This window comes from Delphinus delphis, chromosome 2 (genome assembly GCF_949987515.2).
Source record: "Delphinus delphis chromosome 2, mDelDel1.2, whole genome shotgun sequence".
Taxonomy (NCBI): Eukaryota; Metazoa; Chordata; class Mammalia; order Artiodactyla; family Delphinidae; genus Delphinus; species Delphinus delphis.
In genome coordinates, this window is record NC_082684.1 from 37,268,748 (window position 1) to 37,295,230 (window position 26,483).

Genomic DNA, 26,483 nt, shown 5'->3' on the forward strand with positions numbered 1-26,483 from the left:
GAGAATTCAAATATTTGAGGATGGGGAAATACTCATGATAGTGTTAAACTTAAAAGCAGGACATAAAATTGAATATACAGTATAATCCAATTTTAGCTATATATGTGAACAGAAAAAAGACTAGAAGGAAATACATCAAATGTTAACAATAGTTAACTTTTGGTAGGGGAATTACGTGCAGATGATTTTTATTTGCAATTTTTTAAACAGTAAAATGTATTACTATTGATCAGGGTAAAATTGGTATAATTCAGAAAAATGGTAAAGCTATGGGAACTGATTATAGAGATGCCGTATCAGGACCGTAGGTGACCTGCCTCTCTGTACCCTCACAGGTCCTGGAACAACCTGTACTGTGTGCTCAGGAATAGCGAGCTGACTTTCTACAAGGATGCCAAGAACCTGGCCCTGGGGGTGCCCTACCATGGGGAGGAGCCCCTGGCCCTGAGACATGCCATCTGTGAGATTGCTGCCAGCTACAAGAAGAAGAAGCACGTCTTCAAGCTGAGGTGAGGCCCCGCCTGTCCACTACCCCTTCCCTGGTTTGGCAATAAGTGGCTGGACAGGGGTCCACTCTTTGGGACCAGCTTCAGACCTGAGCTGCCCTTCAGGGATTTTTCAAATCAGAGAGGCTGGTGGTCCTGATTTTTGCCTCTCTCAGAAGGTGCTGTGCTGCCTGACAGGGTTCTGGTCATGGGAAAGCTCAGGGGGGCTGGGGGATCAGATACAGAGGTGGCCACGCAGGAAACCCTCTGTCCTCCTAGGCTGAGCAATGGCAGCGAGTGGCTTTTCCACGGCAAGGATGAGGTAAGTGCAGGGCTGCCTAGCCCAGACCCCCATCAACAAAGGGGCAGGTGGAAGGGACGCATGCCACTTGACCTGCTCACTCAGGAGGGGCTGTCCTAGAGGCACCCCGTCCTTTGCGGGGCCCTGACCCTCCTGCCCTGTAGGAGGAGATGCTGTCCTGGCTGCAGGGCGTGAGCACCGCCATCAACGAGTCCCAGAGCATCCGTGTCAAGGCACAGAGCCTGCCCCTAGCCTCCATCACCGGCCCCGACGCCAGCCTCGGCAAGAAAGACAAGGAGAAGAGATTCAGCTTCTTCCCCAAAAAGAAGTAGCCTCTCGGGCACCCCGCGGGTGAAGCCAGTGCGTCGGGACTAGCGACGAGCGGGGACGAGCGCTTCCCTCCTCGGCCGGGTCTTCCTGCTGCCCACGGCCTGGCCGCCGCTGCCTGCCGCCTGCCTGCCCCGAGTCGCCGGCCGGGTCCCAGGCCCCGGGCCCCGCCGCACTGCAATAGCTGCCTTCGCGCCACCGCCCGGCCCGGCCCGGCCCACGCCTGCCTCCGCGCCCTCTGCCCGCAGCCCCGGCGCCCCGCACACGGCGAGCGCGGGCTCCAGGGACGGAGCTCCCAGCTCCTCCGGCCCTCGGGGCCTCCAGGGCTGGGGTCAGGAGACGGTTTTCGAGGCCCACGCCCTCCTCTCCCCGCCCCCCTCCCGGGCTGAGGGGCGCCAGCCCGTCCCCCCCTCAAACATAAGCTGGAGAAGAAGGCTGATGGGGTTCCTCAGACGCTGCCCACTCCCAAAGCAAGTCTGGCTTGGGGTCACCTCCTGCTAAGTCGCAGCCAGGGAAAGGGAAAGGGAAGAGGACCCCGGAAATGCCCGACCTGCCCCTGAGGGGCGTGAGGAAGGAGGCTTCAGGTAGCTCTGGGCCAGGGGCTACTGGGGACTGACGGGACACGACGGCTTCCTCCCCGCTGGGCTTCCTCAGAATGGGGACTCTCACCTCAGGGGCCACCGCATCCCCTCCTCGCTCTTCCTCCCACCGAAAGTGGGAGGCATCCTGCAAGATCGATGGGTCCTAAGTGCAAAGGGGCTCCCGCGGCCTCCGGCACCCCTTGCTGCCACCCCCGATGGTGGCAGGGAGGACCAGGAAGCTCTCAAGCCAGCCCTCTTTTAAAACTACAGTTGCCGTTTAGGGCTCAGCCCAGAAGGAGGTAGATAGGTCTCCACGCTGCCTAAGGCGCTGCCTCTCCACCCTGGGGTCCTCCTGCACTCCCAGCAGCATCCCACTCGGACCCAGGGCCCTTACGGGAGACAGCACAGGGCCCCAGGCACAGGATGGACACCACAATGCCTGGAGTAGATATCCCAAAGCCAAATACCCCGTGTGTTCCGTCTGCAGCTGGTACCACCTGAGGGTGCTGGCTGGACCGACAGCAAATTTCATGACCCGTCACCCCGGGGTGGCAAGTGTGGCCACACCTGGGTATTTATTACGACCCACGTTAACAACCCCAGATGGCTGGGACAAATGCTGGGGCCAAAGCCATTAAGGTGTGGCGGGCACCCTTGCTTAGCTCCTCTGGAAGGTCCTGGCCTTGAGTCAGGGGGCCACATGGGTATCTACCCCACAATCCCAAGCACAGCCTAAAGGGGCCCTGCAACCTCTATCCCCAGGGATAGCTTTCCCTGTGCTGCTGAGGTCAGACTTCCAGACGGAAGAGACCACTAGTTCCACAGGGATTTTTCTCCGCCACTCTCCGAAAGCAATACAGCTCCAGCCCAGCATCTTAACTGGGGTTAGGTCCAAAAGAGGGGTTAAGTTGCAGGCAGCAGGCATCTCCCCTGGGTAGACCAGAAAGGTCCCTGGGGCCAGCAGTTGCTGTTTCCATCACCTTCCCCATGGGAAGGAGCCTTAGACACACTGAGATGATCCCCCGGAAGCGGGTGAAGCTCAGGCAGAAATCACAGGCATAGGCATCCGGAGTCACTAGGCCTTCCCAGGAGCCCTTAGTGCCCGAGATCAATACCACCATGTCAAGCGAAGGCGATTTCAGCAGACGAGAACCACAGGAGGGACGTTCTCTGCTGGAGCCTGACAGGTGGTCCCACCTCTGGAGCCAGGGTCTTAATTGGGCCTCTATGCACCTAACCCTATGGCCCTCTGTGCATCCACAGGGGACCTAATCTATACCACCCACCAGTCTCCTTCTATACCTAGGGAAACCAAGGCAGGAGGCAGTGAGGTGATGACACTCACCTGGCAATAAAGAAGGCCTCTGGTGCATCTGAGGGCATGTCCTGCTCCAGGGCAGATAGCGGCAAGAGTCTCCCTCAACTGTTCCCATGGGCCAGTCTTCAGGGCGCCAAGAGACGAGGGGCCACCCTCTCCCCTCCACGTGTGCCAAAGCAGCACCTGAAGTGAAGAATTTCAGCAAGCAACTCCACAGTCCCAAGAATGAAAGGGCCTCGAGGAAAAGCTAGGATTTCACCGCCCCTGGGCCCCCAGACTGGGCAAGGGCAGCAGCCGGCTGCACATGACCCACCATCTACTGCCAGCTCCCCACGCATCCCTCCCCCACATCACACAGGCCCCGAGACATGCAACTCACCGGACTGAGACTGCAGGGGCCCAGCTCTGGGACTCTGTGCCACATGGGGGGCTAAGCTCCTGGTGCCCTGGCAAGGTTTCTTTTTTTCCTCCTTACATTTTCTATTTTGTAGTTCTTTTTTTTTTTGCGGTACACAGGCTTCTCACTGTTGTGGCCTCTCCCGTTGCGGAGCACAGGCTCCAGACGCACAGGCTCAGCGGCCATGGTTCACGGGCCCAGCCGCTCTGTGGCATGTGGGTGGGATCTTCCCGGACCGGGGCACGAACCCGTGTCCCCTGCATCGGCAGGCGGACTCTCAACCACTGCGCCACCAGGGAAGCCCTGTAGTTCTTTTCTTTAACAGTATCCCCAAACAGCTCCAGTCTACACCAGCAAACCAGGATTCTTCCCCAGGGCAGTTTAGAGGAAGCTCCTTCTGGGCATGGTCAGGTGGTCCTCCTTCCCTCTCTCCTTCCCCTTTGTCCCCTGGCCTCAACTGACTGTGGCTGAGGGAGGTAAGGAGGGTCCTCGAGCTTCCTCCCCTCCACTAGCACCAATAACAGGAGATCTGGGGTGGGGGCGGGGGGGGGAGGGCTCGGCTTCCCCGCCACCCCACTCCTTCTTCCTGCCTATCGGAGAGCAAAGAGAGTCCCCGAGGCTGGCCCTGGATCGCCCTCCTCCCTTCAGTAGGAGGGGGCAGAGATCCAGAGGACCCCATGGCTCGGTCCCTTGGACAAGTAAGCTCAGGGAGGATGCAAGGGAGGAGGTGGCTGCAGAGGACTGCCACCCTGCTGGGCACAGACCACGCAATCTGGGGCTGGCCCTGGGGCCGGCTGGGCCTTGTCCTCCACCTGCTCAAATGTGCTTCCACCAACCAGAGAAAACCCATTTACTAGTTTTTCTAATAAATCAATAATGCTCCGTATTTCCGTTTCTTATTTGACTCACCTATTTCCCTTTAAACTGGACCAAAGGGGGCTGGTGGATCGAGCAAGGCAGCATCTGTGAACACAGGACCGCCGTGGAGACAGAGGCACAGCCAGACCCTGGCCCGTCCTTGGAGTCTTATGGGAACAACTCTGCTGGCACCTAGGTTCTGTGCTTCACTTGAGACCCTGAGAAAAGCTTGAGGGCCTGCTGCAGGCCTTTCCCCATGGAGCTCAGGACAGAGGTCTGAAAATCAGAATCCACACACCTGGGGTTCATCTCCGGAGGCGCAGTTTCAATTGGTCTGGGTGGGTGAAACCTAGACATCAGCATTTTTCAAAAAGTTCCCTCCCCTGATGATTCCAGTGGGCAGCCAGTAAGAACCACTGAGCTGGTCCAGGGTTCCCAGGTATAACCTAGAGGGCTGTGTAAGGATCACCTGGGGAAGGTGCTGACGACTACTCCCCAGGCCTCACCTCCTGAAGAGTGTGAGTCAGAGGGTTTGAGAAGCAACAACTCATCCATCTTGTTTAATTTACAGAGGAGGAAAGAGCATGAGTTTAGGTGACCCGGCTAGTTAAACGCAGGGCTGGATCTCCTGACTCTCACTCTAGTGTGTGGCTATTCACCACAATCAGAGACTTGTCTAGTAGAAGCCAGCTCTCTCAGTGGCTGTGCAAGTACCCACAGACCATTGTGACCAGCTGGCAGGACATGGGCCAGCCCTGCTCTGCTTCTGCTCAGGAAAGGCCTCCACTTGCCTCTGATATTCCCTTGAGCTCATCACACTCAGCAGACCCATCTTCAGGCTGAGTCCGTCCTCCTAGGTCAGAAGACCTGCAAGACAGCTCTACCACCTGGCCCTGCGGCCCCACTCCTCCCAGGCCCCAGCCAGAAGAAACAGGGAGAAACAAGGCTGGTCCACCAAGGGAAAAAAAGGCAGAAAACCCAGTCAGAAGTAGGGGGCATACCTACGCCTTTTGAATCAAAGACACTTTTGAGAGTAAGATGAAGAATGAGGCTCCATTCCAGAAAAAATGCATCTGTACCCCTCACCCAATACTGCCAGCCACTTAAGATATTTCTAGGCTCCAAGTTGAGAATCCTTGCCCCCTAGGATGTCTCCTGGGAACTAGCAAGGGAGAGAAGAATAAAAGGCACCAGATGTGGAAATACCTGCCTGTTAGAAAAATGTTCCACCCCCACCCCACCCCTTTCAGTCCAACTTTGGCACCTGGGGAAAAGAGCTAAAGGCTGGCACGGTGCCCCCTGACCTTACCCCAGACAGGACGCCAGGCTGTGGGTAGACAGAAGCCCGTGGGAACAGAAGCAGCAGAACAAGTCCCCTCCCACACATCCTGTTGCCCCAGCCTCTCCCGCCAGCACCTGGGGCCTTGTGCTTGGTGAGCACCTGTGGAAGCAACACGCCCACGTCCCGCTTCCCCTGAGACAGGCCTGGGCACGATCGCCTCTCCCCAGCCCGGCCAGACACCAGTAAGGAGACCACTCAACAGGTTGGTTGGTCAGCAGTGGTTATTACACCATCGGCAAATAACAAAATGTGTGTACATTAGTGACAACCACGGGGCCAGCGAGACAACCCACAGAGGTACCTGAACAGAGCCCACGACATTCTTCCCAGGAGGGAAATCAACAACAGAACACACACTCACACCCACGCGCGCGAGCACACCGACATACCACAGGGTAGAAAGCAATAAATTATGGGCCTCGTTCCTGCCCGGATCCTAAGAAAAGGCACAGTTAAAGAACAAAGCCTCCCCAGGCCACACTCCTGTGTGTCCCCCGGGGGGGCCCTCAGTCTGGCAGCGGCCAGGCAACACTGGAGGCCTGAGCAGGGCTCGCTCTCCCTGGGAAGAGATGAGCTTAACCATCTGGCCTCTTACTAGAGAAGAACTATATACAAGGGAAGCGGCCACACTGGCCTCGGAGGGCAAAGGGGCTCGTGAGTCACTGGCGCGCCCACGGCAGGCGACAGGCCCTTGCCCGATGCCCCAGGGCGCTCTCCCAGGGGCAGCCTTTCTGAGGGCCCCGGGTGAGCACGGTGAGCCCAGGCTGTGAGCGAGGATGCCACCGTTCTTCCCCGTCTCTCAACACAGCTGCTCCCTCCCCCAGGACTCAGTGTCAACCTGTGGAGTTCAAGGCCTGGAATTTCTCCCGCAGGCTCCTCACTCTGCCCTGCTGGCTTGGGTCCGCCAGGTCCCTGGGACCCTCTTCTTTAGGCCGATACTCTGCACACTCCTGGAACGCCGGGCCCTGCCCCGCCTGGGCTGCTGGTGAGCTCGGTCCCTGCCCGCTGGCTGCCTCCAGTCCCGCGTTGGGGCCGGACAGGGGCCCCTTCTCCATGATGACCATCCGCCGGCTGTCCTCCAGTGTGAGGTCTGTGGTGACGTACAGGGCCTCCCCTCCGTCCGGCGCGCTTGGGGATGACCCCGCCAGAGGCTGAGGCTGGGCGACCCCTGGGCCTGCCGGAGCCCTCCTGGCGTTCAGGCTGCAGCAGCGGCCCACCTTCCCCGACAGGGCCGGCTGCGGCTGCATCATGTTCTCCGGCAGCGAGTGGCTCCGGTTGACGGGCAGGTTGCGCGGCCGGCTGCCCTTGGCCTGGAGCGCCTCGTCCTGGGAGGCATATTTGGAGCAGAGCTCTCGGACGTCGGGCCAGTTGAAAGTCTCGGTGTCCAAGGGGCTGAGGGGGCTTCGGGGGATGTGCCAGGCCCCAGGCGAGGTGGTCCTCGGGCTGGTGGCCGAGGAGCTGAAGGAGAAACGCCGCGGCGATACCTCCCTGGCAGAGCCGGACTTGGGCGGGCTGTGTTCCTGGGCCGTGGGCTGCTCGTGGTTGAAGAGAGACAGCACCGGTTTCCTCTTACCTGTGAGGAGACAGCGAGCCGCCTGAACCCCTGTGCAGGAGGGAGCAAGAGGACATGAGGGCTCTGCACTGACCTCAACTCCCCTTCCAGGCGAGGCTGGTTGCTGGGGGTTTGCGTGTGATGGGAGAGAAACCTCACTGACCATCCACGGTGCCCTCACCAAAGGGAAATGGGAAGAATGAAGAAAAGGGGTTGGGGTGGGGTCAGGGGTCAAAGGAACAGACGAGAGCTTCTGCTCTCCTGGAAAACAGAGGCCCATGGCCACAGGCCCTCTGCTCCACAGGAGGAGCTTGGCCTTGAGCGTTAGACCCGCTCCAGGACTCGCCCCAGCCCTCTTTTTGGTAGAGGTTCTTTAGGGGGTCACTTTCTCAGAATCCAGCTGGCTCCTAAAAGGTGCTTCCATCCCAGGCTTGCAGGCAGGGCCCTCCGCCCCACCCCCTTCATACCTCTGCCAGCAGATGGTGCTCCAGCCTCCGGCTGCAGGTGGGGGGTGGTGGCAGCCACCTTTTCCCATGGCTGCGGTGGCCTGGCCGTCACCGACTTGCTCTTGATCCGGAGGCTGTACTGGCGAGCCAGCTGGTAGACCTTGCTCTTGACTCGCTCGCTCACGTGGCTGTCCATCACGTGGGAGAGCTGCAGGATGCGGGGGTGTAGCGGGGTCACCAGCTCCCCCTGGGTGCCGCTGCTCAGCTCCTTCACCAGCTCCTTCAGCTCCCGGGCCAGGTGGGCCGGGCTGGGGGGCTCAGTGGGGGAGGCACGGTCCGGCGAGGCAGCAGCCGACTCCTCAGTGATGGCCCCCAGCTCACGCTCCTCCAGGATGAAGAGGGGCTCATGCAGGTCAAAGCTATTGGCCTGGCCTTGGCCTGGTCCCTTCCCAGGGCTGCCCTCAGGAGACTCCATTTCCTCCCAGATCTTCACAATTTCCGAAGACGGGCGGAACTCAGCATCTGTGATGGGAGCTGGGTCCCCAGCCCGAGCCTGGCCTGGTCCTGGGTAGTCAAAGAGGGCCCACGAGGCTGCCCGCGAACCCACCTGTCTCTTATGCCCCGGCGGAGCCACTGGCTCCGGGTCTGGCCTGGGAAGGCTGTTGATTCTGGAGACTGAGTTTCTCACCAATCCTTTGGGGATGAAGGAGAGGCTCTCCCGGCGCCGGACACTGAAGCCTGCGTCGTGGTGCTCTGCACTTTCATAGTAGCTCTTGATTTTGTCCAACAACAGCCGGTCTCGGGAAGAAAGCTTCGATTCCTTCGTGCAGGAAGGCCTGTCTGGCTCCGCTGGGCAGCCTGGGCTCTGGGTCTCTGTCCCGTTGACAGAAGGGTCACTCTCTGCGGCCACCCCCATACTGATATCCGCTTCTGGAGGGAGCTGAGAGCCCAGGGGGTCTGTGGTGCTCCCTCGCCGGGCCAGGCCCTTCTCACTGTCCTCTAGGCTGACCACACTGCTGCTCCGGCTGGTCAGCCTCGGGGTCCCGAAGCCGCTGGCCTTGCCGTCCTCCAGCGCCAGGCTGCTCCGCCGAGAGAAGCTGCTGACGAACCGCTCGGCGATGACGCTGGCCTGGTCCAGCACAGAGGGAGGCAGGAGGCTCTCGGGCTCGTGGGCGGCCCCCACCTCCTCCTCCTCGTCCTCACTGCTCAGGACCTTCGGGTCCTCGGTGCTGTCGGCCACCATGAAGTCCACCACGTCACCCGGGGGGTCCAGTCCCAGCAGCAGCTGGTGGGTGTCAAGCTGCATTTCTAGGACTTCTGGAGCCTCTGTGTCTGAGGGCATCTCCTCGGTCCTGGGACCTTCCATGGCAGCAGACTCCTCCTGCTCTGTCCCAGACTCAGGGTCTGGCTCAACCTGGGAGAGCACAAAGAGCTCATATGAGCCAAAAACCTCCCTCATGTGACCCGGGGGGATGTGGGGACAGCACAGCCTGCTCAAAGCCTAGTGAGAGGGGCTGCGGTTTAGGACTGCAGGCCATCAGAATGAGCATGACTCAGGAGTGGGCAGCAGGTCCTTAGGGAGAGGATGTCCCTTAGTCACCCTGCAGCTGGGGTGCTGGGCCCACATTCTCAAACCCGAGAAAAATTCTAGGAACGCAGATGGGGTGACGCGGTGGCACCTCTCAGTGGCGGCCTGCCTGGAAAGCACACGGACACGGTGGGAACGTGCAGCGTGGGGCCAGAGCCACGGCACCAGGACTCCCCTGCCTGAGGGGAGGCGGCTCCCTGAAGCCCCAGTAGCTCCCCACATGGGGGTTGTTCCGGGTTGAAACCCAGGCCTAAACAACTTCCCTGAGGGGCCAGGGTCTCCCGTGTGGATCAGGATCCAGAGGGCAGTAGGACCACGTGCTGGAATCCTGTCAGAGGGTAAAGACGGGGATGTGGCTCCTGCCAGCCAGCCTCCGCCCCCGTGCAGGACTCTGCATGTGCGCAGCGGATGGCAAGGAAGGAAGCAAAGTTGGCAGCTCTCTCTTGATCACCTTGAAGGTCATCTGAATCATAAAACCAGCCAGTACAGGCAGCTTTCCAGAGGAATCTTTAAGGAGAACACAGGATAACACGCTATAGCCCGAGGAATCAGACCCGATTCCAATCGTTCTAGTCTAGAACCTGCACAGTGGGACCCAGGAGCCAGGCCTGTAATGTCCAACACAATGGCTGCCAGCCACACGTGACTCCTGAGCAACTGAAATGTAGCCGGTCCACGCTGCAAAAACCTCATACCAAAAAAGCGCAGCATACCTCATTAACAGCTTTTTAACACACTACATGTTGACATGATAGTAGTTTGGAAAAACTGGGTTAAATAATTCTTTAATGTGACTATTAGAATATTTAAAATTACCCATGAGGGGACTTCCCTGGTGGCGCAGTGGTTAGGAATCTGCCTGCCAATGCAGGGAACATGGGTTCCAGCCCTGGTCCAGGAAGATCCCACATGCTGCGGGGCAACTAAGCCCGTGGGCCACAACTACTGAGCCTGCGCTCTAGAGCCCGGGAGCCACAACTACTGAAGCCCGCGTACCTAGAGCCCGTGCTCTGCAACAAGAGAAGCCACCGCTATGAGAGGCCCACGCACCGCAACGAAGAGTAGCCCCTGCTCGCCACAACTAGAGAAAGCCCGCACGCAGCAACGAAGACCCAACGCAGCCAAAATAAATAAATAAATTTTTAAAATAAATAAATAATTTATAAATAAATAAAATTACACGAGGCTCACATTCTATTGTCACCGGACAGCACCATTCTGAACTCTTTTCCAATGTCACCCAGGCTTCTCAATGTCCTGGCTGTGAGGCCCACCCCGGCGTCTAAGCCTCATGAACTTTTCCTTGGAACTCTGCGAGAGCAAAGAACTCCATTCCACATAACCCCCAGATAGCGTGGGGTGGCGGGAAAAAAGAGTGCAGGCTTCTGGGTCACAGACCCAAGTCTAACCTGAGCTCTGTCCCTTAGAGCTGCGCAATGCCAGGCACGTCAACCTAACCTGAGTCTTGTTCTCCCTGGTAGAGCTGGCTCAGGAAACAGGAGGAAGAAACAAAACATCAGGCACGTAGGAGGTGCCCAGTAGATATCGACACCTTACTCCTTTGCCAGGTGGGACAGGCATGATTTAAGTGTCTGGCACACTAGCAGGGCAGAGCTTTATGCTCTATGCAAGGAGGCCTGGCTAAGGGGACCTATAATCTGGTCACTTCCAATAACTGTGCCCCTTGGCCAGAGACTGCATCTGCCCAAAGGAAGAGGCACCTTTTCTAATTCAGAGTAAGAGGCTGTCGGTCACCAAGCCGCATGCCCACAGGCCAGACAGGCTTCCTGAGGGCCCGAGAGTCCTAGGGAGTGGGATTCCCTGTCCCCGTGGGCCCAACGGGACAGCCCATGCCTGAAAGCCCCATCTGCAGAGCTGGAGATCTGGGCTCAGGCGCCTCTGCACTATCCCCCTCCCGCCTGCTGGCCCCTCACCTCCGGCAGGGAAGACACAGACTCAAAGCTCAGGCACTTCTCAGCGGTGGTTGGAGATCGGCTGCTGGGCCTTCGGCAGCTCTTGGGGTCTTCGGGCTCCCTGTGCCCCTTCCCCTGCAGCAAGCAGAGGGTAGTCGTCAGCTCCCAGGACAACGGGGAGCTGGTCCCTCCTGCATCCCAACCCTGGCAGCATCTCCTGAGCCCCAAAGGGGCTGGGCTGTGTTGGACCTAAGCCATTCCAGAGTCAGCCTGAACTGCCAGGTCTGGGGACTCAGAAATCCCTGCCAGGGGCTTCCCTGGTGGCGCAGTGGTTGGGAGTCTGCCTGCCGATGCAGGGGACACGGGTTCATGCCCCGGTCCGGGAAGATCCCACATGCCGCGGAGCAGCTGGGCCCGTGAGCCATGGCCGCGGAGCCTGCGCGTCCGGAGCCTGTGCTCCGCAACGGGAGAGGCCACAGCAGTGAGAGGCCTGCGTACCGCCAAAAAAAAAAAAAGAAATCCCTGCCAGGCATGCGGCTCCCTGTGTGCTGGCCTCTCCCCCTCCCCCCACCGCGCCCCATTAGTCATGCCCATTGAGTAGCATGCTGGTTAGCACCCAGTGCTGGAACAACGAATGCCAGGGGCTCACCAGGGCGTGACAGTGAGCAAGGTGTTAAGAAGTGCTGATGGCAGGAAGGAAGGAACAAGGACGGAGGGATGAGAAGGGCAGGGGAGGGGACTCTTGGACGGGCATGCGCGTGCCAGGGGGCATGCAAGGAGGAGGGGGAGATCGAAGAGACACCTCACCATAGCGCCCCGGGAGAAAAGTAAAGCGTTGGCCCGATAGTGCCAGCAGTGGAGGGCGGCCAGCAGGGAGCTGGCAAAGTCGGCTACCTGCTCCGCCACTGCCAGGCTCTCCTCCTCCTCCTCCTCCTCCTCGCCTGGGGGCTCTGGCCCAGCCCCCTGCTCGCGGCCTTCATGCCCTGCCAGGTCCTCCAGGGACACCTGAAAGGCCTGTTCTTCCTCCTCCTCCTCCTCCCGGGCAGCCCCTTCAGCCTCCGACTGCAGGCCCCGAGCACAGGGGGGCTGTTCAAAGTCCAGGAGCATGCCAACACTGCCCGCATGCTGTTCAGAGCACAAGGCCCCCTCGTGACAGGCCTCGGGGCAGCCCCCCTCCTCCTGCAGCAGCTGGGGCTGGGGAGGCTTCACAGAGTAAGCCACATCTAGACCCCCACCCCGGTCTCCACTAGGCTCCCACATGAAGCAGGGGGTTCTCGAGGTGGGAAGCTGGGACTGGGGTCTGCTCAGGAACTCAGGATCCAGAGAGGCCTGCCTGCCCCAGGGAGAGGGCAAAATGAGAGGATCCCGGCCGGGCCGGCCACCACCAGGGTGCCACTCCAGGAAAAGGGTACAGAAGGGTCCCCTGGGCAAGGGCCACGGCTTATTCATCTCCGTGACCCTCATGACAGAGCCTGGCGCACAGTAGGTGCTCGACAGGTGTTTGTTGAGTGAAGGAAGATGATGGGGGCTGACCTGGGCTGTCCCCCAAGGCTGTCCCGTGTGCCCCTGGTCTTACCTTCATTCCTGCTGCTCTGGCTGCTCCGCCACCACCAGGTCCCGGCACAGCGGCGAGGGGGAGGGGGAGCGGAGATCAGTAACCCGGAGAAAGAGCCCCCTCACAGAGGCCTGAGGCCCAGAGCCCCCGAGCGAGAGCGCGTCAGGGGCTCTGCTCCCAGAACCTTCACCAGGTCTCCCGGGCTTTCAAAGGAATGACTGACAGACCGGGAGCCGGGGGTGCAGAATGGCACGGTCACTCGCTCCTGCTGTCACCCAAGGGCAGAGAGACAGGGTGCAAGGTGTGCAGGGGGAGCCCGGACAGCAAGGGGTGAGGCCCACTTCCAGGGCAGAACGAGGCAGAATCCCCTCTGAACTGTCCGCGACGCCCACACCCTGCTGGTCGCCAGCTTCACCCTCTCACCCCTGCCCTAGAGCGCACCTTAAAGGGGGTGGTGCCTGTCCACCCCTCACTCACTCACCTTTCTCGCTGTGTTGCCTGAGCAGATGTCTGGATGGCTCTGGTGAGGAAAGCGAACGGGCAGTCAGAGCAGGCCTGAAGCAGCCCGGCCTGGCCCTGGCCCCACGCTCACAGCGCCACACACCCATCATCAGCTCAAAGTCCACTCCAGCGGGGCCCCCCACAGCCCGAGGGCCTGAAGGAGGCTGCCCTCGCGACCAGCCCACAGGGAGACAGGGCCCGGGCCACTGCCCCCACCCGCCTGGGGACTCTGCTGTGACCCACAGCCAAGAAGCAGCCCCGCCCCCATCCTTTCGTTAGCACACAGCCCGGGGCCCTCAGCTCCGGGGCCACAGCCCCCTGCTGCCCCCTTCAGAATGACGAGCCTCTCTTGAGGGCCCTGGCTCCACCGCAAGCCCCACCTTCCTTCCCTGCACGGAGCACATCAGCGCCTTAGCTACACCCAACGCCAAGCCCCTTCACAGCACCCCAGCTGGAAAGCAGAGGTCGCACCCGACTTTCTATGGCCCTTAAGGCCTGGCACCGTGAAGCCTCGCTGCCTGCTGGGGAGTGTTGCCCGGTTGTACAGGAGCTGACCAGGCTCTGAGGACAGAATACAAAACACATCCATTAGGCTGATGGTGTCAGCACCTCGCAACCCGCCTTTTCTGGGGACAGACCTGAGATAGGGAGGCATGTCTCAAGGAACCTGTCTACAGAACCTTGCCCTTAGCCCATATTGCCCTTGACGAACTGGCATTCAGTGGGAGGCCCACTATAAACTTGGAGCCACAAGGAAGGTCTACTGAGGTCTCTCAGCTGTTCCTGGATAGGAGAGCAAACTGAAGAACCTTTTTTCTAACTGTGCATGGGCACACACGTACCTACACTCTATCTGCATCGAGGTAAGTAGATATCCAATTGTTTTTAGAGTGAGAAATACAAGATGCTCTTCTCTTTCATTTTAAAACTTGTAATCAAGAATATTTAATAAGCGGACTTCCCTGGTGGCACAGTGGTTAAGAATCCACCTGCCAATGTAGGGGACACGGGTTCGAGCCCTGGTCCGGGAAGATCTCACATGCCACGGAGCAACTAAGCCCGTGCGCCACAGCTACTGAGCCCACGTGCCTAGAGCCCGTGCTCTGCAACGAGAAGCCATGAAAAGCCCGCGCACCACAACGAAGAGTAGCCCCCGCTCGCCACAACTAGAGAAAGCCCGCGTGCAGCAACAAAGACCCAACGCAGCCAATAAATAAATAAATAAATAAATAAATAAATAAATAAATAAATAAATAAAAGAATATTTAATAAGTGACAAATGATGACAACACCACCTTACTTATCCATATAGTGTACTTATCTGTCCATCCCAGCTCTCTGGAAGTAGGAAGCAGAAAAGGCCCAGAGGCAGTCAGAGTAGATGGCTGAGAGCAGGCCCTAAAGCACTTCCACTGGCCTGTATCCCCCCTCATCCACTCACTGGCCTGCTTTTACACACGCTTCTCGCACATTAAATCGATTAATTTCTAACAGAAGAGGGAAGAAGGAAGGGCTACTAAAGAAACGCATGCCAAGACTGATAAGGAGAACTCTTCAGTGTAAAGATGGACACAACACCTCAATGCCAGCTGTCTCTATGGCAACCCACAGCCCCGCCTCCCCCCAAGGCCCCAGAGAATGGAGCTGTTCACACGCCACAAAGATGCTGCTACACCGACTCCAGAAAGGGAAAAGTTTGACCGTGTGGGCCTCCTCTATTTTATAAGGCTCAAGCGTATGAAGCATGTTTTAGAAAGATGTCTGTTTCATAACGATTAAAACTAAAACATGAAAACAAACAAAACCCAACTCTTAGCGTTTACAGGCTAAAATCTCAGCCTTGTGGAAACCTGAGCTCTGAAGCGGATCATTTCCTGAGTGCCCTGCTTGCTGCAGTTTGGAAGCTGATGTTATGACAGGTAATGTTACTATTACCACCATCACCACAGTCCCTTACTGACTACCTCCACGTGTCAGAAGCTTCCAGTTCAAAGCTATGGCGAGTTAAGGGGGAATGTTGGACAGAAGAATTATAGGAGAAGAAAGGAAAGGGGGGAATTCCCTGGCAGTCCAGGGGTTAGGACTCCGTGCTTTCACTGCCAAGGGCCTGGGTTTGATCCCTGGTCGGGGGACTAAGATCCCGCAAGCCCATTTGGGGCTTTTAACACACAGCACCGTAGCACTTCTGCAACCATGGCAAGTTTGCCTAGGGTTCGAGATCCATCAGCAACAATACCAAACAAAACAAAAACACAAAAGCTTTCCAAAGACCGCTCAGCTCCACCCTCCAGAAGACCAAAGCCCGTACAGCAATCCACACAGCTGCTCAGAGGACCCGTGAGCCATGCCAATCAAACCCAACTCACCGTGGGGATCCCAGTCAGGACACATCTCCCATCACTCCTGAATCTTCCTCTCTAGGGGTCTCTGAGATGGTCCTCACCCCAACTCCCACCTCATGTGTAAGTTTGACAAGTGCCTGGCCGAAGCCAAATCCATCCCTGGGCCTCGACTGAAGGCGAGGGTAAAAACCGAGGCAGAAAACACACACATGCACCACTACAAGAGCCGAGAATAAAAGCAAGGTTTTCTCGTTTCAACAGACGAGTCACTCCGATACCTCCAAGTACCCAGCAGCAAGCCGTCATGAAAGAAAACCCAGGAAAGCAGAACTTTTCCCTGAGACCCAAAGTAAATATTTCCTGTCTGGATTTGGTGCCACTTGAAACCTAACTCATTTTCCCCACGTCCTGCCTCTGCTCTGTTCCAGAACTGGGCTGGGGACCATCCATGACGTCTGAGCGTTACTCTGGCTGCCTCCCACTATCTAAGGTTTTGATCGCAGAGGAGCTAAGAAGGGGGGCCTTGGAAAAGGAGGGCTGTCCAGCCCTGGGTAGGCAGGAAGGGCCCAGAGGGGCCTGGTGGAAGGCAGGATGCTACAGACACACCCCATTTACCCTCCTTCCTGCCCTTTCCCAGGATTTCCGGAGGGTGAGAGCCAGCCCCAAATGCTGCTGCAGAAGGTTCCCCACATGGTCAAGGGTCCTGGAAAGAAGCCTCTCTGCCCGCACAGCCCCTGCCTTACCAGACTGCCGGCGCCCCTGATGCACATGGGTGGACGCCTCATCCTGGGAGGCCTTCTTCAGGCGCTCTGGGCTGTGGCGGTACCGATTGGGATCTGCACCCAAGAGAGACAACCAGGCCTTTGGGATACTATCACCCTTGGCGTGGACTCTGCCCATTCCTGACCACAACTCTGCTGCCCAGCCGACCTCCAGGGGCCACAAGACTCCAGAGCTCCCCCCTCTTCCATCTTCCGTCCTCTTCCATCCAGGAGCACGAGGCAGAGTCCCAGCCACCAGCAGCACTGAGCCCTAGTCTTGCAGTAGACCCCCAGTCCTGACAGAAGGAGCCTCCCCACCCTCCCTGCTCTCTGGAATGTAAGTATCAGGCAAAGCTTCCTCAGGTCTGACCTAGAGATGTGCACCGTTAGGGACAAGGCAGGCAGAAAGGGTACACTTACAATAGGAATCCATTTCCAGGATGGCTTCTTTGGCCTGGAAGGGAAAGGAAACCCACCTCGTTGCTACCTCGGTACGTGCCGTTTTCTCCCTCGGCCCAAAGACTCACTCTTGCTGCACCAAGGACCGTGGCATCCGCTGAACTGATCCCCGCTGTCCAGTGGGGCCAACGTCCAGAAGGTGAGGCCCCCGTGGACCCCGGAGCTGGTTCTGAGGGACCCTCTCCCTGCACCCCATCAGGAGCCCTGGGAACTCACCTTCTGGGGGATGGTGGTGTGGTGGTTCTCCAGGATGAGCCTCTTGATGTGGTGAGTCCAGCTCCGTTTCTCCTCCACAGTTTTGGCCTGGGAGGACCCGAGGGAGAGGGTGCGGGGGTTATCATGACAGGCCTGAAGCCATCCAGCGTGCGCTGGGCTTCTGCCGAGGAGGGCAGAGGCCAAAGAGGGCCTGTGCTGGGGGCTCTGTGAGGTTACCTTGACTCCTCAGCACAAGCCTGAGAGGTGCCCACAACGACCTCTCCCTTGCAGAGGGAGACTCTGAGGCTCGTGCCGCCGCGCGAGGGGGCGGGTTCTGGCCCCAGCCCGCGCCCCAGCCCACCCCTCACCTGGATGTTGTACTGCTGCTTGCTGTGCTTGTAGTGTGTGACGGTGAAGCACGGGGATTCTCTGGTGCTCTCGATCAGCATCAGGGAGGAGCACTGGGGCAGAGGGAGAGGGCAGTCAAGCACGAGGCGGGGAGCTGACCTGGGGCCCCAGCCCCTCAAGACCATCTGGGGAGGCAGGGAGAGTAATCTTGAAGGGTGGAGCTGCGTCCACACCAACCCGGGGCCCAGTGAAGGCGACACGGAGTGGAGCCCGGCCGTTGGGACGGTGGGAAGGGGGCAGAGGAGATGGCGGTGGCCTCGTTACCGGGATGTGACCCTTGTAGACAAAGTGATCTCCCCGCTTCTTGGTGATGAGCAGTGCTTTGTCAAAGAGGAAAAAGGTCTTCTCGTTGCGCACACGGTGCACGCGGAATGTGCCCTCCAGGACGAGCTCCCCATAGGTGGTCAGGTCTGGCCCCTTCCAGTTGATGAGCAGAGACTGAATCTCCTGTAGCAGCGAATCCCCGACCCCCAGGGTCAGGGTGCTCGAGACCCTGCTGGGAACCACACAGGGCCCCAGGAGCCACCGCCTGGGTTCTGCAGAGACGTGCTGCACCAAGGGCTCCCCCCAGAGAAGCCCATCCTCACCGACACCACCCCTCAGCTCGCATTCCCTCTTCCAAACCCCGCCCCACCCCTGCCTGTCCCTCCAGCTACCGGCCCCAGAGCACCTGGAGCCGGACTGCGTGCTCATGTCTCCTCTTCATGTCGTTGATGTACCAGGCCACGCAAGTCATGGTGTCAATGGCATCCTCTACCACCTCAAAGCCGTCCTCTTCTTCATCAAAATGTTTGGCGATTTCCTGTGTGGGAGACAGGGGCTTAGGCAGCCCAGACTCAAGGGCCCTGCCCCTCCCTCAGGCCCCTGTGGACTCGGGAGGACCCTGGGGTTACCTGGAGTAGCAGGTGGTACTTGAGGATGCGCTGGACTGGCTTTAGGAGGTAGGAGCCCAAGGGCAGCGAGTGCTGCAGCAGCTCCTGCCGGTCCCGAAAAAACTTGGCCTGCTGCTTGTCCTGCATGCACTCGGTGAGGGCGGCCACTGAGCTGGGAGTGGAGGAAGGGGCCGTCACCAGGGGAAGGCCTGCGTGGCGAGGTGGGGTGCTCTGGACTCGCCAAATGGCTCTGCTTCCCCTCTCCACCCTCACTACTCACTTGGGGTAGTTGTTGCAATACTGGGTGTAGATATCAAACTCTTGGCTCTAAAGAAAGACCAAAATTAGTAATTTCAGGGAGACTCCCGTTTGACTATAAACCTGGGTGTATCAAACACATGCCCCTGGCCCCCAGAGCACACTCTCCCCGAGCATCTGCAGAGCCATCTCTGTGCCCATCTGTCTCGGACATGCCGTCCACCCAGCAGTCCCTGGCTCCACCCCAAAGGCCCTTCCTATCTGAGGCCGGGCACTCAGCCCTTCCCCTGGAGAGAGGCCCCCAGCAAGGCAGGATGGAGGCAAGGACCCCGCCCTTCTTACCCTTTCCACAAAGCAGCTGGCCACAGCCACCGGGTCACTATTGCAGCTGTCCAGGTCTCTGAGTAGCTGGCTGGGTAAGGGGAGAATGGTCATCAGACACCGGACCGCTCGCAGCCTCCAGTCACCACTACACCCCCTCCCCACCCTCCTGGTGCCCACACACACGCCAGCCCTGGTGTCAGCGAGCCCTGCCCGGGGCAGCCAACACAGAAAGTATCCAGCACCACTGCAAAGGTGGGGGACAAAAAAGAGCCATGCGTTCCACAAGCAGGAGAGAGAGAAGGGACACCAGTACCCACCTCGGGAGGGGACACAGCTCCTCTGCAGGCAGGGGTCAAACACACAAAAGCAGACATTAAAGGGGGAAGGAGAGAGGGGGAACTCGCAAAGAAACCAAGGCCCCCAGTTCAGAAGGATGAAGGAAAGGGGAGAGACAGGGTGAGTCCCCCAGCACTGCTTGTTCTTAAATTGGGGCTCTAGAGGAAACCCCAGTGCTCCCCCTGCCTTCCCCTCCTGTGCTCCTCTTTGCCCAACCCCCCCCCCCACCCCCCGCCTAAGTCTCACCTCCGTCTGCCCTCCCAGCTTGACCAGCACGAAGTCCCTCTGCCCATCTTAAGGCGCCTGGGGTAAGGTTCCTCCTGTCCTATCAATACTGTCCCCACAAGTTCTGCTCCTCCGGACCAGTGCCCTCTCTCTGGGGAGGCTGGGGGCGCCGGGAGCCACTCATGTGTGATCTTCGTGGAGCCCCTTTGCCCTGAAGCAGCCCCTCGCCAGGCCTCGCTCGGACTCCCTCATCACGCTTTGCCTGGCTTGTGTGTTCCCCTAATGGGTCAGATGACCTCCAGGGAGCCCCGACTTCCCACGGAATCAGTGGGAAGGTGGAGGAGAAACGAAGAGATCTGCACTGGGGGACCAAGATGAGAGGGACAAAGGGGCCACGAAGGGACAGGGGAGAGGGCATCACGTGCAAGGTTCAGCAGTCCCCTGAGGGGCGCTGGCCCAGGCTGGACCCAACATGAACACGGCCTCAAATGAGCACATCAGTCCCAGGGCACACGGTCCCACAGGCCCCCTCTCCTGCAGGGAGCTAACTATACCACTGTACAGGGATGGACCACCCTTCCCCACCCTCAGAGATCAGACCCTGGCCCACGTGTCACAGCCCACGAGACCAGGGACATCCGGGGCTCCTCCCTAGGCCCTGAGATGGGCCTCACAGGCAGAACATGGTGCATGTCAGGCCCGCTCCATACCTGTTCAGTGCGTAGATGCTTTCTATGTTCCCAAAAAGGGCACTGACTTGCTCCGGGTTCAGCAGCCCAGGCGTGTCAATGATCTTCAAGAGGTAGTCCTGCGTGGAGTGAGGCGTCAGGGCCCAGCCTCCCAGGCACAATCCTGTCCCTTCCCGTCTTCCCTCTTCTCCCCCAGCCACACCTCATTTCTGTACTGCATGTTACAGCTAGGACACAATTTCACAGACATCACCTACTGTACTGGGTTGGATAATTCCCCCTCAAAATTAATATCCACTTGGAACCTCAGAATGTGGCCTTATTTGGAAATAGGGTCTTTGCAGATGTAACGATTAAGGACCTTGAGATGATACCATACTGGATTTAGGGTGGGCCCTAAATTCAGTGACTGGTGTCCTTATAAGAGAACACAGAGAGACACAGAGAAGGCCATGTGAAGACGGAGGTGGAAACGGGGTGATAAATCTGCAGGTCAAGGAACACCAAGGGTTGCCAGCAACCTCCGGGAGCTAGGAGAGCCCTGGAACGCACCCCCCCCCCCCCAGAGCTTCCGGAAGGAACCAACCCTGCCAGCATCTTGATTTTTGACTTCTGGCCTCATAAACCAGGACAGGATAAACTAATGCGCCTTAAGCCACAGTTTGTGGTTGTCTGCTAGGCAGGCCTAGGAAATGAATACACCTCCCTCCGCAGGGCAGAGAGCTCCCTCCCACGGTCACCTCGCCCAGTGCGCCTCCCAGTGTGAAGCACACGTACATGGCCCTGCATCTTCAATTTATGGATGAGGGACCTGAGGCTGGGCGCTGTGGGGGTGGTTTACGCAGGTGCCCAAGACCCCGTAAGCAGGAAACAACAGGGCAGGAATCTGGGCGCGGGCCAGGTGGGGTCCAGAGCCAGTTTCTTCACTGCGGTTCAGTCTCCGCTAAGCACAGTTGTCCCCGCTCCCTATCAGGGGTGCCTACGCCCCGAGCATCTGCGGGAAGTTCTGCTGGCCCAAGCTACTGATCGAACCCCAAGTCATAAGGCAGCGTGAGCAGCCAGTGGCTTCCCGGGGCCAGAGCCGTGAGGCCTCCCCACTACTCCATGGGAAGCACCTCCTGGAGACAAACATGTCAGGGACAACTTTCCTTCCCTGGGTGGAAGTAGGTTTATGCGCGAGAGCTGGGCCACCCGAAGCCAGAGGCCAGCCCCAGCCCCAGAGGAGAGGGTGGTCCCCTCCCAACCTTAGCTCCGAAGCCCCGCGGGGGGCGAGGGGTGAGCCTCACCTCTACGATGCTGCGCAGGTCCTGCACGTACGTGCGCTCCGTTTCCACGATTTCCCGCACTACTCGACCCACGTAGCTGAGCTTGTGCGCAGGCGCTACCGACGCCCGGCTGTTGAAAGGGGACAGGGGGCCCCTCATGCTCAGCCAGCTGCTGGAATTGTTGCTGGGGAGACGCCGGCCGCGCGGGGAGCCGGCCCCGTTCTTGGCCGAAGCCTCGGAGCCGCTGGGCTCCTCCATGGCCCCGCGGCTGTCACGGGAGGAGCCTGACGAGGAGGTGGTGGAGGTCAGGCTCACGGGCCGCTCCTGGCTGCCATCTTGGTGGAGCGAGGCAGAGACGGGCATCCTTGCATTGCTGCCTGGTGGGGGCGCTCCAGGGAGGTTCTGGGCGGGACAGACAAAGGGCAAACCTCTGGAATCCTTGCAGAAACAGAAAGTAAAAGGGTGGCTGCCAGGGGCTGGGGGAGGAGGGAATGGGGAGTTAGTGTTCAATGGATACAGAGTTTCAGTTTTGCAAGATAAAGTTCTACGGATGGCTGGAGGCGAAGGATGCACAACAATGGGAATGTACTTAAGACCTCTGAACACTTAAAAATGAGAATTTTATGTTATGTGTATTTTACCACAATTATAAAAGCAACAGCTCGGAATCTCAAGGAGGCCCCTGCCTTCAGCCCGTATGAGCATCTGCAAGGATGCCCAAGTGACATTCCTGCCTGACTGCAACCGCTCCACCTCCGTCTTTCCCACGGTGGACCCCATCCAGTAACAATAAAGGGCTCAGAAAGCTGAGGCCCCAGAAAAGCAGAGAGGGCATCTCTGCCAGAGCAACGGTCCGGGGTGCCTTGTGATGGAATCCGAAGCCCAGTGCCTCTGCTCCAGCAAAGTACCGAGCTTCCCAGAGCCTCAGCTTCGGCCGCGCCCCCGAAGATGCAGTGACCTGCTGGATGTACAGCTCTGAGCCTGATGCCCAGCACAGAGCAACGGCTCCATAAACCATCAAAACAGTGTCAAAAAGCACTTCCCGGGGCTTCCCTGGTGGCGCAGTGGTTGAGAGTCCGCTTGCCGATGCAAGGGACACGGGTTCGTGCCCCGGTCCAGGAAGATCCCACATGCTGCAGAGCGGCTGGGCCCATAAGCCATGGCAGCTGAGCCTGCGCATCCGGAGCCTGTGCTCCGCAACGGGAGAGGCCACAACAGTGAGAGGCCCGCATACCGAGGGAAAAAAAAAAAAGCACTTCCCAAGTGTCCACCTGTCAAGGATCCGGCTCTTAACAATCGACGTGCCAGAGGGTAAGATGCTCCCCAGGATGGCAGAATCTCTGGGGCCACCAGGGGCTTCACCATGAACCTGAAACCTTCTGGATACCCACGGAGAAGGCAGAGGAGATGATACAAAGGCTGAACCCACATTACCCCCCCTGCCCCCAGCTCCAGCCCCCTGTACAGGTCCCTGACTCACCCTGGCTCCAGGGGCACAGGAAATTCCCCAGGGCTGAGCCACCGGTGAGTCTCCCTAAGTTCCCTTCAGCACAGTTAGATCTAGATCAGGGCAGCACAGCAAGCAGGAAACTGTTCCCAGGTGAGGCAAACATAGCCTCAGGTGGACTTTATTCCCTAAGCAGATGGTGTGGCTCACAGGCAGGCCAGCCTGGAGCAGCAAGTCTGTGAAGGTGGGGTGGTGGCTGTGGGCTTTGGGAAGGTCAAGGACACTCCAGCCCCATCCCAGAGCACCAGAGCTCACCAACACCACTTTCCAGAATGTTCACTTGATTGCTGTTTCCATAGGAAAAATGTTCTAGAGCGTCCCTCTCACCTCTACTGCCCCAAAGACTTCCACCTCTAGTTCTAAGGATCAGAAGCTACTAGATCACAGGCTAGAGCTATGAGGAGAAGGGTCTAGAAGGTACCATCACTCTGGCAGCCTTGAATTTGCCCCCTGGTTTTCTGTGCCTGTGCCCCAACCTGGAACCAGTGTCCCTACCTGTGCCAGCGCCCTTGGGCTCTGGCTTTGGCAAATGTTCTCTCTGCCTGGCCATTACTCCCTCCGCATCCACCCCACGCCATACGGCCCCCCAACCTGTGTCACTTATACCAACCCTTGGGTCTCAGAAGCCACCCCCCATACATCCCCAGAAACCAAACCTGGGGGCCCCTTCTACGTACTCTTACAGCACCCCAGGGGTACCCCTATTGTAGCACTCTCTGTGTGAGACCCCCTGCCCTAGGCTGTAAGTGACCTAAGGGCAGGGGCCTTAAAAGGTGATCTGGCAAGCGGATAATGTGCTACTACTGTGCTAAGATCAGGAGCACTGAGACCTGTTTGCCTGCACGCTAGCCCAGCAAGGACCCTCTCAAGCACAGCAATTTCTCACTGCATGTCTCAGCTGGGGGACGGGGTCACCTCCGAGGTGCTCTATGTGAGCCTCTCATTTTGCAGATGAAGACACAGTGGCAGCACTGGGGCCAGTCCAGAGTTCTCCCTCCCTCCAGGTGCAATGAAAGGATTAATTAACAGGATCATCTTGGTGAAACTGAGTATCTCAGAGGAGAGCCCCTTGGGAAATGCAGCACCACTGCTTTTTCCTACCTCCTCAAAAGAGCCTTTAAAATGAACCAGCTAGTCATTTCTACCCACCTGTGGCGCGTCATTTCAGCACAAAGAGAGACAAAGACCCAAACTCCGTCCCAGCCCTTAACCCCAGCCCTGTGGGACTCTGGTGTCCTTCAAGGCACGTGCACTGTCAGGCACACCGCAGCCCCTCCACCCCTTCTCCCCCTCAGCCCCCCAGGCCTGTCAATCCCAACTAGAACAATGGGGTAGGGACTTACGACCTAAAACCTTTCCCAGATCAAACCTGGGATCAGTCAGCCCCTATGGGGATGCTGAACGGAAAAGGCCCAAGTCCCTAATGGATTTCACAGCTGGTCAGGTCACGGCCTTAAAGTGAAGGATTAGTCACAGCCACACACCCCACACACACACACACACACACTCAGGGAGATTTATCTCTAAAGGGTACCTTCTGAGGGTCACTCTTTAGGGGCCCCGTTGCCATAGGGTGCAACATAAGCACACTTCAAAAGCCCAGGAACTAAAACATCTTTTCTATTCGGAGAAATTTTCTCTGGTTGCACACAGACATCTGCCTGCAAACCAAGATCATGTTTTCAAAGTAGTGCCCATGCCCAAATCCTCCTGGGGTTAAAAGAAAGCATAATGACTAACAGCTAAAAATGTTCCAAGTGCTGTAGACATAACAAGACCTTTTTATCTCATAACATTTCTATGAGGTCAGTACTATTATTATCCCCATTTTACAGATGCAGAAACTGAGGCCACAGAAGTAGCATGCGGTAGAGCCTGGATTTGGACTCAGGCACTCAGGCTTCAGTGTGCATGCTCTCCTGCCCCTGCCCGCTGCTGGCTGCCTCCCTGATGGATTTCACAGCAGCTAGAACCGCAGCAAACGATTAGTCACAGCCCTGGATGCCATGACTTTGCCTCAGCATAAGCCACGGGGGACATATTAAGACATAAAAGTCAGGGCTTTTAACGTGACATTTCACTTATCCCACAAAGGCCAATGGAGGTTAAAAAAAAGAGAGAGAGAGAGAGAGAGAGAGAGCCTTAAATAGCCTTAAGATTCCTTAAGGCTATTTCTAGACCTCCTACTATGTGACATTTGCCCATTTACCCTTTCCTTGGAACAACGTAGAAAAATACAGATTCCAGGGCAAAGGACTACAGGTCATGGAGAGGGGAAGAAGCACGAGGGCATAGGGATCGGACTGTAACTGCTCGGATGACAAGAGAAGCCCTACAGTGACCAGGAGACCTAGGCTCATGAGGCGCTCTCTCTCTCCCCCCGCCCCTCTCTCTCGCTCTCTATCGCTCTCGCTCTCGCTGGAAAAGAACACAGAGACCCAGAAAGGGAGGGATGAACAGCAAATGGGGCAGTGAGAGCAGACACGGCAGAGTCCAAGTGGGACTGTTAGCAGACACCATTAGACAGAGAGGGAAAAGGGACATCACACCTAATGTGAGTGCACTCTGGTCCTAAAAGCCCAATCCAACCATTACTGTGTGTGTAGTTCAGGCTCCCAGAGACGGCGGAAGCACCGGCCCACGTGTTCCTGGGCGGAGGCAATCTTTCCTTCCTCTCCACGGAGCATCACCCCATATGGTAAGATTCACCCCAAAGACAAGATTAGAACTCAGGTCTTCAAACTCATCTTGGAAGACACTGTCCGCTGGGGCAGTGTGCGCCGAGAGAAAGTTAACAGACAGCAGTCAGATGTCCACGCCCACCCCGTTCCGTCACACTAGTCTCCAGTTCCCTAAGTATCGCTCCGCAGTGACCTCTTCCATCTTTCAACACAAATCAATCCAGTCAATCATCAGTCAGTGAGTCAGTCTTCTAGAAAACTCTGTATCTCCCACACCTGGGACGCTCTCTTTGATAGGGTCCTGTAGGACCTTTCTGATAAGCTGCTTTCTGATAAGACCTTCCCAAAAGGCTGCTCAAACACGCACCTTTAAGGGTTGGGGCACAGGAGAGGGAGATCAGTTTCCTTTTTTTTTTCTTTAATAACTTTTTCTAAGTTTAATCCACACCCTTCCTCCACCCACACCTCTCCAGGTTATTGGCTCCACCAACGGGGACCTTCCCTGAACATCCCCGGGCAGGAACGCAAGCAGGCTGCAGCAGGCCCCTTGGATTCCCAGCACAGCTGACCGGGGCCAAGTCCCACATCCTCCTCCGCCCCGCGAGGCCTCAGCACCGTGCCCCCAATCTGACCTAGCCTCCTGCCTCCAACAGAAAAAAATGACGATCCAAACCCCACCATAGCCCCCATGTTCCGTCTTCAAGCCTCTTGTCACTAAGGCTGTAGGACCCTGCTCCCTGAGCCCACCCCAGCTTCAGAAAGAACGGTCCCAGTGGGGAACTCACCTGGAACCTTCCGGAGAACCTCTGCTTCTCTGGTCCTAGGGAGTCCCCAGGGCTCAGCAACACTCCCTTCCGGCCCTCCTTCGGGGGCTACTGGGCTGAGAAGGCAGGAGACCGGGAGGAGGCTGTGCAGGCCGGCGCCCTGGAGACGCCCCAGAAAACATTTTGGTTCGGAGAGGCTGGGTCCAGGTGCGGAGGCGGCTGACGTCATCCTT

The 26,483-nt window shown here is 58.0% G+C and overlaps 2 protein-coding genes across 7 annotated transcripts in view; one reads left to right on the top strand and one right to left on the bottom strand.

Moving 5' to 3' along the window:
• Positions 1-4,314, top strand: part of SPTB (spectrin beta, erythrocytic) — a 124,151-nt gene extending 119,837 nt beyond the window's left edge. Inside the window, exons 34-36 of the mRNA XM_060004400.1 lie at positions 336-509; positions 765-807; positions 951-4,314. Coding sequence (XP_059860383.1) covers positions 336-509; positions 765-807; positions 951-1,118 — 385 coding nt within the window. The 3' untranslated portion in view covers positions 1,119-4,314. The remainder of the gene's footprint in view (positions 1-335; positions 510-764; positions 808-950) is intronic.
• A 1,145-nt stretch (positions 4,315-5,459) lies between these two features.
• The window catches only part of PLEKHG3 (pleckstrin homology and RhoGEF domain containing G3), a 42,243-nt gene continuing 21,219 nt past the window's right edge, over positions 5,460-26,483 (bottom strand). The window contains exons 1-19 of one of the 6 annotated variants that reach the window (XM_060004401.1): positions 26,272-26,452; positions 21,320-21,700; positions 20,055-20,152; positions 18,802-18,871; positions 18,482-18,528; positions 18,223-18,373; positions 18,000-18,131; positions 17,594-17,776; positions 17,290-17,382; positions 16,943-17,029; positions 16,688-16,721; positions 16,250-16,342; positions 13,636-13,725; positions 13,145-13,183; positions 12,685-12,704; positions 12,003-12,233; positions 11,130-11,243; positions 7,629-9,021; positions 5,460-7,212 (exon numbers count right to left, since the gene is read on the bottom strand). In XM_060004401.1, coding sequence (XP_059860384.1) covers positions 6,443-7,212; positions 7,629-9,021; positions 11,130-11,243; positions 12,003-12,233; positions 12,685-12,704; positions 13,145-13,183; positions 13,636-13,725; positions 16,250-16,342; positions 16,688-16,721; positions 16,943-17,029; positions 17,290-17,382; positions 17,594-17,776; positions 18,000-18,131; positions 18,223-18,373; positions 18,482-18,528; positions 18,802-18,871; positions 20,055-20,152; positions 21,320-21,661 — 3,987 coding nt within the window. In that variant the 5' untranslated portion in view covers positions 21,662-21,700; positions 26,272-26,452 and the 3' untranslated portion in view covers positions 5,460-6,442. Of the gene's footprint in view, positions 7,213-7,628; positions 9,022-11,129; positions 11,244-12,002; positions 12,234-12,684; positions 12,705-13,144; positions 13,184-13,635; positions 13,726-16,249; positions 16,343-16,687; positions 16,722-16,942; positions 17,030-17,289; positions 17,383-17,593; positions 17,777-17,999; positions 18,132-18,222; positions 18,374-18,481; positions 18,529-18,801; positions 18,872-20,054; positions 20,153-21,319; positions 21,701-26,271; positions 26,453-26,483 lie in introns of those variants that run through there. The other 5 variants (XM_060004407.1, XM_069540438.1, XM_069540439.1 and 2 more) reach the window with 5 other exon arrangements.